We start from the raw sequence: 12,552 nt of genomic DNA, 5'->3' as shown, positions 1-12,552 counted from the left end.
AACTTTCGAGTTGCTGAAGTGGGTTGGGGGAGGGCAGTGGTGGGGAAAAAAGGGATCATGTGACATGACTTGCTTCCTCCTTAACTGAGGTTTCCCACCCACTGTGGTTAACAGGGTCCTCAACCATGTCCGACCCATCTCCCACGCGTCCGCCCTCACACCTTCCTCTCCCTCCCAAAACCATGATAGGTTCCCCCTTGTCCTCACTTTTCACCCCACCAGCCTCTGCATTCAAAGGATCATCCTCCACCATTTCCGCCAACTCCAGCATGATACCACCATCTTCTCATCGTGCCCCCCCAATCCCCTGTCAGCATTCTGTAGGGACCATTCCCTCCGGGACACCCTGGCCCACTCCTCCATCACCCCCAACACCTTGTCCCCTTCGCACGGCACCTTCCCATGCAATCGCAGAAGGTGCAACACCTGCCCCTTTACTTCCCCTCTCCTCACCGTCCAAGGGCCCAAACACTCCTTTCAAGTGAAGCAGCTTCACTTGCACTTCCCTCAATTTAGTCTACTGCATTCACTGCTCCCAATGCGGTTTCCTCTACATTGGAGAGACCCAACGCAGACTGGGTGACCGCTTTGCAGAACACCTTCGGTCTGTCCGCAAGTATTACCCAGACCTCTCTGTCGCTTGCCATTTCAACACTCCACCCTGCTCTCATGCCCACATGTCCGTCCTTGGCCTGCTGCAATGTTCCAGTGAAGCTCAACGCAAACTGGAGGAACAGCACCTCATCTTCCGACTAGGCACTTTACAGCCTTCCGGACTGAATATTGAGTTCAACAATTTTAGATCGTGAATTCTCTCCTCCATCCCCACCCCCTTTTTTTCAAAATTCATTTTTATGTTTTTATCCACTTATTTTGATTTAGTTTTATTTTTATTCATCGTTTCTTCCCCTTTTCCCTTTTTATCCCATTTTTGATTCATTTTTCCCCACCACCACCCCCTCCCCACAACCCACCCCAGCAGGGGCCATCTGTTACTTGTTCATGTTGTTCTTTTCAGAGCACTCACCCTTGTTCTGCTATCATCACATTCTGCTTTCTTATCTTTGTCACTATCAGCACCTTTTTTAGCCATTACCACTACCACAAACACTCCCTTTGTCCTTTTGTCCATGACATCTTTGCCAATCTCTCCTTTGCCCCATCTATCGCTGGCTTTCTATCCAGCTTCACCTGCTCCATCTACCTTAAGCAGTATAAACTTCATCACACTTCTACTTCCCTGTAGCTCTGAAGAAGGGTCATATGGACTCGAAATGTTAACTCTGTTTCTCTCTCCACAGATGCTATCAGGCTTGCTGGGTTTTTCCAGCATTTCCTGTGGAAACTGTTGACCTTTCCCTTATGCCTAGCGTATGTTGTCCAGGTCTCACCGCTGGAGAGAAGTGTGCTGAGTAAGCAAGTTTCATTGGCAAGCAGTTTGGTATTCTCAGTCAAGTTGCTTTTGTTCCACAGTCTCTTATTCAGCTTGGATATAAGGGCTGCATCTTTTGCAATGCATGAGTTGATTTCAGCATCAAGTGACAGACTGTTGGTGATTACGGAGCCTAGATATGCGAAGGTATCAACAACCTCCAGTATCATATTGTCAATGCTGATTGATAGTGAAATGGTAACATTCTTGACCATGACATTTGTCTTCCTGATGCTGATGGTCAAACCAAACTCTTTACAGCCATGAGAGAGTCTGGCCATTTGCCGCTGCAGGTGTTCCTCACTATGGAACGTTAGTGCAGCATCATCAGCATAGAGTAAACTCCTGATGAGGGCATGGCGCTCCTTTGTCTGGATCTCAGGTGAGCGAGGTTGAACAGATTTCCATCAGTTCCAGTATGTAAGTAGGCCCCCTCGGTGGGTGACAGCAACAAAGAAAAGAACGTGCCCACGAGCGTTGATGTCAGAACACAACCCTGCTTGACCCCACTGCGGATCTAAAAGAGTTCTGATGTTGTCCCGTAATAGCCGAATATCCATCATGTTGTCACGGAAAGCAGAGATCACACTGAGCAGCTTCAGCAGGCAGTCAATTTTGTCCAACAGCTTACATAGACTGCCTCTGCTCACATGGTCAAATGCCTTGGTAAGATTGATGTGGTCTTGTTTGTTCCCGGCATTTCTCTTGTAGCTGCTGGGCTGAGAAGATCATGTCAATTACAGATCTTCCAGTTCTGAAACCACACTGGACGCATTCAGCCAAGATCTTCAGCCTAACAAGGGCAAATACTTTCCCCACAATGCTCAGCAGGGTGATGCTTCGATAGTAGTTGCAATCACTGCAGTCGCCTTTGTTCTTGTACAGATAAGCAGTACAGCTGGTGTTGATATGAGGACAGCATTTCTGCTTTGAATGAAAAGAGCTTCAAGGGTTGCGTCCTCACCGTTGTGCATACCAGACAGTGATCTGTGTCACAGTGAGTGCTGTGATAGCTGCAAGTGTTGAAAATGCTTCAGAGAGTCAAATCTGGTGATGATTCAATCCAGCGAGTGCCAATGTCCTGATCTTGATGTTTCCAGGATACCTTGTGACATGGTTTGTGCTGAAAGATGATGTTAGTTACACTAAGGTCATGGTGGCAGCAAAGCTCAAGTAGCCTCTGTCCATTCTCATTTATCTTTCCCAGGCCATGCCTCATGCTCTGTGTCAACCCTTGCGCTGAAACTCCCCAGTTCTGACTTAGGGATGCTGCTGATAGCAGTTTCAAGCTCTTCATAGAACAGGTCTTTTGCCTTTGTAGTGGAGCACAGCTCCATGCAGCATAGATAATGATGAGCTTAAGTAGCTTTGAGTTGTGAAGCGGATGGAGAAAACACATTCGGAACCATTTGTGGGGAGTTCTATCACTGAGAGCAGCGAGTTACAGAGAAGCCTGCACCTTGCTCACGTGTTTCCTCTGAGCTCTTTCCCTACCAGATGAATGTGTAATGTTTTATTTTCAGTGATCCACTCTCAGCTTCTCCACAAGAAACCAGAGTTGCCATGTTCATGTTCAACCTATTATGTTTCATGTTGATCATGGCTGCCTTGCGCAGGGTTAACCAACTGCAAGTCATTTGTCAATCCTACACCTGTGGTCCTGACCTTCCAGCTTGCCAATCGAAGAATTGACATCTCCTTTCTTTTTGTTTGTTTGCCTGGTGCAATGGATTCCATCCACTGTTGAGTAGAGACTCTAAGCTCCGAGAGCCCATTGAAGAAGATGGACCATGGCAAGTCAGCACCTTACTAGTTGGAGGTTACCCAACTTGAAGTTGGGCTGTGGCTGACCAGTGGGACACGATGGTCCCACCCTATGTTGGAGGCAGCTTGTAGCACCTGTTCTCTGTGCCAACTGAGTTGGGCTTATTACTCGTAACTGCTGTCTTCCATGTTGATGCTCTGCAGTGAAATTGGAGCATCCTCGCCGGGACGCGGGCCTAGGCAAAATTTATGAAGACCCTGAGCTGCCCAAATGTCGAGGTCCCCCTCTCAACCTCCCCGACTGAGTCTAAAGGAATGCAAAGCATTATGTTTGGCATTGGCTTGGTTGCAGGAGGTCCTGGAAAGATAACATATTTAAACATCAGTCCACCTTTGGGCTCCACTCCAAATTTTTTGTGAGGGTTTACTCCCTTAGCCTTCAGTTTCCCCAAGGTATCCACAAGGCAGTGGAGCTAATTGCCCATAGATGGGAGTTTTGAGTGCCAGGGTGTGTCCACATGCCAGTGGATCTGCACACTGCATGTCTGGTGGCCAAACCTCCTCAGAGTTCCTCTGAAGCTTTAGCCTGGGGTCACAAGGGCCCAAGTTTCTGTGTGTCACAGCTGAGGATGGAGGGACTGTGTGCTGACAGGGAGGGACTTACACCTTTGGCTCTTTTTTTTGCATTGCTGTGAGCCGGCAGTGTGGACTGTAAATGAGAAGCAAACTAGCACACAGAAACGGAAAACATGCTAACTCTATTCACCCGCATACTAGATGCATCACACTGACATGTTGGATGTACCTGAAGAAACAAATGGATGCAGAACCTGCTGATCAGGTCCGCAGCTTCTCCAATGCCACTTTAGACCAAGCAGAGGCCAAGACGAGGAACATCCTGTTCCCACAGAGAGCAGAGAGCCCTCCAGGCAACATCACTACGTCCAGTGGGATGAGGGTGCATAGGAGGTTAATGCTAAGAGATTAGCTTCCAGGACATGGTTACAAAATCTAAAAAAGTTTAATGGCCTCATCAAAATTATCAAAGTAAGGAGCCATCATCTCTCTCATTCTCTGCTCTTATCTCCACCACCTGCAGGCTCACAACTTACAATATTCACCTCCCCTTCTTGCATTCACTCTCCCCCCGATCACTGCACTACACTTCACTCCAACCTCTTCTTCTCCTACTTGCACACTTTCACCACCTATATAAATCCTGCAAGGCCAGGGATCTGTCATTAACCACTTCTCAGGAGAAGATTGTCCACAACTTGTGACGGGAGGTTGCAACTGATCGAGGTCGAGTCCACCTGCACATCATTGACCCTGTGAAAGCCAGCTGCAGCCATGGTAGATCAGATGCCAGCCACCCAGCTTCTGGGGGCAGTGCTAACAGGGGCTCCCAGAGTGTCACATCATTCCTGCACATTGTTATTGCAAACAGCAGGTGTGTTGAGGTGCAGTCCCAGTAGAGTAGTCTTGGTTCTGTGGGAGAGGTGCCTACTATCCTCTCAGAAGAAGTGCATGCTTGCTCCCTTGCCACCATTTCAACAGTGCCACAAGCTTGGCTGGGTCAGACTGTCTCAGTCCATGAAGTCTACAGCAGGGCCCTCAAGTGTTGAGAGCTGCTCAGGATTGCCTACCATGGCCATCTGAAGTGTCCTCAATGGGAGTTCAACAGTCTTCCACCTCTTAAAACTGTACGTACCAGGGATAAACCTCATCCAAACAATGGGATGGAAAAATGAGCCCCCAAGACAAGGATGATTCTTAATTAGTCATGTTGAATATCAGACACCGATGGAAATAAGTAGTTGGATTATTTTTATGACTGGCTTTAGTGTTGGTATAATAAAGTGTAATATTCTAGATATGGAAATTTAAAATAAGGAATTACCATTTTCAGCCTGATTATAATTCACTCAAAATAATTACCCAGTCACAAACTGTTCCCTTCCCACCAACTACATCTTTCTCCTTGAAACTGTCTGTGGTTGAATCAGACCATTCACATCCTTAGCATCATATTTGACACTGAGAATCAGGTTGCTACCACACACCATCACTAAGACCACCTATTTGTACCTTTGTAACATCTTCCCTCCACCCTTGCTCAGCTTTTCTGCTGTTGAAACTATCGTCCACGCCTTTGTTACCTCCAGGCCTGACTATTCCAATGCACTCCTGATTGGCCTTTTTAGTTCTACTCTCTGCAAAGTTGAGGTCATTCCAAACTCAAGCTCTGCTGTCTGTGTCCTAAATCATACCAAGTGCCTCTGACCCATATCTCCTGTTTTCACTGTTCTACATTGGTTCCCAGTTAAGTAACGTCACAATTTAAAAATTCTTGTCCTTGTATTCAAACCAACCTATGGCCTTGCCCGCCCAAAATCTATGCTCTCATCCAGTTTTACTGCCAGCCCTCCACACTCCTCCCACGAAGAACTCTTTGAGCATGCTTTTGGTCACCTAGCCTAATATACCCTTATGTGGCTTGGTGTCAAATTTTTGTTCGATGACATTTGTCAAGCACCTTGGAACATCTTAGTTACATTAAAGGCACTATACAAATCCAAGTGATTGCTGTTGTAGTTGTAAGCTAAAGCCAGTAAGATGCATTTGGTTTTTAATTGACAAATGATCTGTGTACTCGATTTAGAACACTGCCATCCTACTTTACTGAAAAGGTTTTACCTTATAGCATGAGCCAGCTCCACACATTTCCACTGTTCCACATGCTGTCCATTCAGCTGTAATAGGGTATCTAACGATTGCAACCCTGCTTGATCAGCTGGGCCACCTAAAAAAATCAACAAAACTGCAATACTTAAAAACGTGGACTGAACAGATATTCCAGCAATTTCACCTCCATGTGGCATTTCAAGAGTAAACTGAAAAAAATCTTTTAGTTGGAAGTTTAGAAACAAGTACTGAACAAAAAGAAATCAGAAATATGGAAAGGCACTGCCAAAGTAAAATCTTTTATTAAAAGGGAATACTCAATCTTAAATAAATTCAGGCATATCTGCAAGTTCCCAATATATATAAAACAGTTTTGAGGTTGGCCTGATTTCCATAATTATGCTCGTGAATTAACACAGAATAATACGCAAAACAAGATCAGTACTTTATAATAGTGTCACATTTGAAATGATTTAAAACCCCTTCTGACATGGACAAAGTATCTGTATTTAAACCAGAAGATACCAAGCAATCACTGATACAGCAGTGATCTTATCTTAAAAGCAATGCCTACACAGCATATTCAGGTGATTAACTGAAAAGGTGACCTAGAGGAGGGTGCATAAGGAGGACCCTGGGAAAGGTAGACAGCAGCACCTAGAGGATCTAGTCTATCTAGAGGATCTAGCATCTAATCTATATTCAAGTAGAGTAAGGGTAAAATAAAAGAAAGGGTCCACATTCTATTTAATTAAGATATGTCTTGGGAGCTCAGTCCCGTGAGAAATCTGGGTTTTGGAGCTCAAGCGGCAGCTGGGGGCACTACAGTGCGTTCATGAGGCTGAGATGTTCGTGGATAGCACATTTCAGGACATGGTCAGGTGGGCAGAGCATTGGCAAATGGAATTCAACCCAGAAAAGTGTGAGGTAATGCACTTGGAGAGGGCTAACAAGGCAAGGGATTACACTATGAATGATAGGAAAGTACTGAAGATCAGAGGGACCTTGGTGTGCATACCCATAGATACCTGAAGGTAGCAGGGCATATAGGTAAGGTGGTTAAGAAGGCATATGGGATACTTGCCTTTATTAGCCGAGGCATAGAGTACAGGAGCAGGGAGGTTATGCTGGAACTGTATAAAACGCTGGTTAGGCTACAACTGGAGTACTGCGTGCAGTTCTGGTCACCACATTATAGGAAGGATGTGATTGCACTGGAGGGGGTGCAGAGGAGATTCACCAGGATGCTGCCTGGGCTGGAGGGTCTGAGCTATGAGGAAAGATTGGATAGGCTGGTGTTGTTTTCCTTGAGGCAACGAAGGTTGAGAGGGGACCTGATAGAGGTGTATAAGATTATGAGGGGCATAGATAGGGTGGATAGGAAGGCACTTTTTCCATTAGTAGAGGGGTCATTAACAAGGGAGCATAGATTTAAGGTAAGAGGTAGAAGGCTAAGAGGGTAGTTGAGGAGAATGTTTTTCACCCAGAGGGTGATAGGAGTCTGGAGCTCACTGCCTGAAAGAGTGATTGAGTCAGGCGCTCTCGTAACATTTAAGAAATATTTAGATATTCACTTGTGTTGCCATAGCCTCCAGGGTTATGGGCCAAGCGCTGGAAAATGGGATTAGTGCAGTCAGAGCTGTGCGGACACGATGGGCAGAATGGCCTCCTTCTGTGCTGTAGGCGTCTATGAGTCTATGAAATGTACATTTTTCATTTTGTCTAAACCACCACCAAACTTTAACTAACTTGCCTGGGTCCACTGCTTGCACACGAACAGGAGCATCACAGCAAATTGTGAAGCCAAAGCCATCTTTGCCTCGTGGGATTGTAACCTGAAACAGACCACAAAGAAACGAGTAATATAAAATTGAAGAATTTTCAAAAAATCATGCACTGATAATGTTTTTTAACAAAAGACGTATTAGTAAAGCTAATAGCAGCTGTATAATATAACCATTTTGCTGATCAATTGCAACATTATCAATAAATATAGGAATAGATTAGTTTGATTTTCAAGCTTAAAGTGGGTAGTACTGGCTAGAAAAAAGGATAATGCATATTTCTGGCTGGGCTATGAATAGGAAAGAAGCGGGAAAAAAGAAAGCTGTTATAGTGCTAGTTTTCCTATGGGAATCTATCAGTGCTTTTTGGAGAGAGAGAGTAGGGCAATCAAAATGATGTTATAAAACAGTAGTAATTTGATTTAAATATCTTAATGGAGTCCTGATTACAGCATTTGATTTCCACATTTACTAACATTCATGCACATTGAACACGGAGGGCTGCATCATCCCAGGATTGCAGTGTGTGTGGTATCAGGGGTGAAAAACGATGTTTTACCCGCCAGCCGCAATGGCGGGTTTTCATGCTGTATCGTTCACTTCCCGCCTTATTAATTATGCACCCACAGGAAACATGCTATCTCACTAGCAGGCTGGCTCTGAATCACCCACCACGCCGTTATCTGTTTCCTTACTCCAGGTACCATATATAAAGTGCAGCTGCACACACAGTTCTCAATGCTTGCAGCCCAGGACTGCTCCAGTGAAGACATGGTCCTGAATGTCAGGAAGAGTTCAGTGACCCATCACTGGAATGCCTTTTGGAGGCCCACCTCCAGGTGATGTCCTCCACCCTCACTCTGGCCGCAGGAGGTCTATCCATCTCACCATTTCAGCTGGGGAGGCAGTGGCAGTGGTGATCAGCGCCAATACTGCACAGAAGAGGTTGGCCATCCAGCACAGAAAGAGGATGAATGATCTTATCCATGCTGCCAGAGTAAGTCAACCATCTCATCACTCTAAACTCACACACTCACAAGGCCATCACACATTCACTGGCATCTCACTCACTGCCAACACAAGGGACATCACCTCTCACTCCCACACACACACCCTCACATCTCCATCTGGCCTCATCCACTCTGGAGACTGCCTTCTCAGACCTCACCATCTTGAGGTCACTTGTACAGATCAACATGCGCCCCCATGACCTGCCCATGAGCCCTCCTAGAAGTGATGTGGTGCTGCCTCTGAAGCCTGGGGCTGATGACTGTGAGAGTTGCCCGAAGCAAGGTAGGTAAACAAACCTTGAAGTCCCGAGTGAAGTGCAGCTCGCCAGGTGCACATTGCTTATGTACAGTTGTGAAACACGTCAGCGTAGTGCCCAACAGATGATTCTGGTGAGCAGAGCTTATAATGAGATGCTAAAGTATTGAAATTAGTTTCCTGTTATGCGGCGTTGGGAAACGCGGTCTGCCATTGATGGCTAGAGCCGACAATCGCAAGCCAGTGTTCACAATGGCGTAAAACCGATTTTTGGCCTTCTGGCCATATTGTCCGTTCATGCCACCAAACACGGCCACTGCCAACAGGAGCAGAAAACACTGCCCAGAGTCTTTTACCCAACAATTACCTGCTAGGGACTAAGTTGTAAACTGCCGTTAATTCCAAAAGCCCTGAGAGAGAATTTTCTGCATCATTTCTTAACCATTTTTTCTGTTTTTCTGTTGCAGCTTACTACACCTCCCCACTGACACCTCAACAGCCATCAAAATGCCAATTTCCCTGAAGGAATCATCCCATATCTGTGCACTTTAGAGTAGGAAGTATAGAGGTAGTAGCAAAGGGATGTTATGAAAATCAACTTACTCTCCTCTGCACCTGACTGCCAACATCCCTACACTTCAAATCTCTTCCAACCATCCCACGATTTTAGACTCTCCATTCAACACAGGCATTGTTAACGTATTAAGCACAGCCACCTCAGATCAGAATTCTCCTGGTTCTAATATTCTTTAACTACAGAGTCTTGCATCTAAAACTCACTCCCTCCCATTTGTCAGTTTGACTATCTCAGAAGTCCAACTTACTGTTAGGAGTCCTTCAGTTAACAATGGATTTAAACTCTTTTAGCCAGCACACAGAGTTTCAAATAAACGGAGCTTGAAAGAGATGTGTCCTGCAATAAGCTTGTTCAAAGCTAAAACCCTGCTTGAGAGTAGAGCCACACCCATAATCTACTCACATCTACAATTAACTTCCTGTTGATCCTTTGCTATTTTACTATTCATCTCCCAGGAAGCTTGGTCATATGATCAGTTACTGGAAAGCCAGGTGCTTTACCAAATATCATCTCCTAGAGAAACCTTGTTCTTAAAGGGACCATCACCCCACCATAAAATATAGGTCTTTTCCTCCAAAAACATGGGCCATCACACTGTATGTAGCAAACTGAAGCACAGCCAAACTATTCCACAGGCACATCAGCCTGATGGGGGTCTCAGCCACTAGTCAGAAAATTGGCGGGGAACCCCCGACAATTCCATGTGGGAGGGCCTGATGGTATTAAGTGCCCTGCAGGAACTTGAGTGGCCACTGGCAGGTCTTCTCTGGATTCAGGGCCCCAGTGAAGGATGTCACATCTGTCAAGAGCTGCCAGCCAACATGAGGCTGGCAGATCCTCATTTCCATCACATGGTCACTGGGAGCCACCAGTCAGCACTAAGAAAAAGCTGTTGGCAACAAACTAAGAGAGAGAGGAGCGGGGTTACACAGCTTTCACTGCTAGGGAAGGTGAGAAAGCTTGGGGCTGCAGAAACAAAAGTCCTGCACCTTGTAGCCCTACAAATGATAAACTTTTAAACTCAAATGAGTGAGCCTCAGTGGCTTTTTGATGGCCTTACCTTGCCAGGTGTCCATTTAGGACTGAGTTAAAAATCATTTGTGTCCCACTTATGTTATGCATTTGATAACGAGGCTCCTGTTTAAGCCTGGTAGGCACTTTGTTGATGACCAGAAACAGTAGCATTAAAATTAGGAATCAGCCCAAATATAGTTGGAAACAGAGCTCCTCCTGTTAACTGCTTTTAAAATCCCCCTGTTGTATTTGAGTTTGTTCCCATTATTTCTCAGTGTCAGTCTTTGACTTGTGTGATGTTAAACCTAGTCATATACTTCATCCAGGGACACCTCAGTGGCAGAAGGACATGAAATAACTCATTGCAGTTTGTAGATTGCAGCCTCTTGAGATTAAGCACCGAGAGACAGCATCATTAACAGTTCCCCTGCTGCCGGAGGCTTCTTTACTATGATCACTGGACAGCATCACAATAGTCTTAATGGAATCCAGGAGATCAATGGAAGCAGAACAGATTGCCTCTGTCACTCTGAAACTCCAAGTCTCTACAGCCTGAGCATTAATACAAGAAGCGCCGACTACTCTTAAGGCCTATGACCTGGAGGGATCCAGTCCAAATCTCCCTGTAGTTGTCAATGTTCACTGGTGGACTGTACTGTTGAAAAATTGCCATGCTGGTCTGTGCACGTGGCTAATGGAGTCAACCACCCAAGGTGATACCTGCAGTACAATGCTTGGCACTCACAAACTGCTGGTAAACCAGTAACTGTACCAATACTTGCCACTTAGAAAGCACCCTTCTTATTATAAAAAGGTTTGATAAGATCCAGATCCCCAGCATAATCATCTGAGGCAGTACATAAATCATGAAGGTTCCTTCTCCTCTGCCATGACCAGTTGCTCACTTATTATAGTGCAGCTAATCTAGTATGGCCTGATCAATCACGTTGAAATGTCCAGGTTGGATTTTAGATTTTAGAAGCTAACAAACTGGCTTATAAATCACAAGATAAAAACTGACTTTATAAAGTAACTCATTTTATATATACCATGTACGAGTCATGAAATCCCAAACTTTACATCAATTCCGATTATCTCGACTTTATATTTTACTGACCAATATTTTGTATCTATGACCTTTGAAAGTCTGAAATTTCCCCAAAGTATAAAAACATTATCACTTTCTACAAACATAAATTATAGTTTCAATGCAACTTTCTAATACTTTAAAAGAAATTCCATACTTCAAAATATTCCACAAGATTTAAACCAGAGCTGAAAAATAATCAAATTATTTCTATTTTGAAGATAATTACATATTTTACATAAATGCACAACAAATTTGACAAGAAAAATTAAAAGATAGTAAAAGGCATAAAAATCCAAACTCACTTACTTTAATTAAGAATACTACGAAGTGAACAAAATTCATAAACATTTCTTCAAAAAAATGAATTAACCTACTGTACACATTACTAAGTTCATAAACGCTGTACCTGTTGCCCAATTGCTTGGAGCATTGTTGAATCTCAATGGTTCTTCCTGCAATGGGCTGAACAATCTCCGTTTATGCTGCAATTTATATTTTTCTAGAACCACCACCCCAGTTCGCAGAGTTGTCTACTTTTAGAGACTCAGCTCCTTCAAAGATCTAAACACACCTTGTGTATTTCATTAAATAAATTCATTGCTTCGCATGTACAATGAACTGTTGGACACAGAACAAATCTCCTGAAGCTGTGTGTCACTGGCTTAAATGTTTCAGAGTGAGCTGTAATTTAGTTGGCATAACCACCCATGGGAACTCAGATTTAGAAGAATCGCAGGAAGCAACCTTTCACCTCCCAAACCTCTGGCTCTACTGCATGCCTCTGAACGATAAGCCAGGTTTCCTGAAAATTTCACTCAGTAAGAAATAAACTTACTTTTATGTCTAGCTGGTTCCTATGAAGTACTGAGTATACCCTTGGTTCCTCCTAATCTTTGCAGTCTGCTCCTTGCAACGTGTTTACATACTGGTGAGAAATATT

General features: G+C 44.5%; 1 protein-coding gene across 1 annotated transcript in view; it reads right to left on the bottom strand.

Moving 5' to 3' along the window:
- Positions 1 to 12,293, bottom strand: part of rgs3a (regulator of G protein signaling 3a) — a 201,497-nt gene extending 189,204 nt beyond the window's left edge. Inside the window, exons 1-3 of the mRNA XM_078549779.1 lie at positions 12,019 to 12,293; positions 7,635 to 7,716; positions 5,894 to 5,999 (exon numbers count right to left, since the gene is read on the bottom strand). Coding sequence (XP_078405905.1) covers positions 5,894 to 5,999; positions 7,635 to 7,716; positions 12,019 to 12,042 — 212 coding nt within the window. The 5' untranslated portion in view covers positions 12,043 to 12,293. The remainder of the gene's footprint in view (positions 1 to 5,893; positions 6,000 to 7,634; positions 7,717 to 12,018) is intronic.
- Positions 12,294 to 12,552: the final 259 nt, after the last annotated feature.

This window comes from Cetorhinus maximus, chromosome 10, assembly GCF_964194155.1.
Source record: "Cetorhinus maximus chromosome 10, sCetMax3.hap1.1, whole genome shotgun sequence".
Taxonomy (NCBI): domain Eukaryota; kingdom Metazoa; phylum Chordata; class Chondrichthyes; order Lamniformes; family Cetorhinidae; genus Cetorhinus; species Cetorhinus maximus.
Note: the sequence above shows the minus strand (reverse complement) of the source record. Positions and strands in the feature narration are given on the sequence as shown.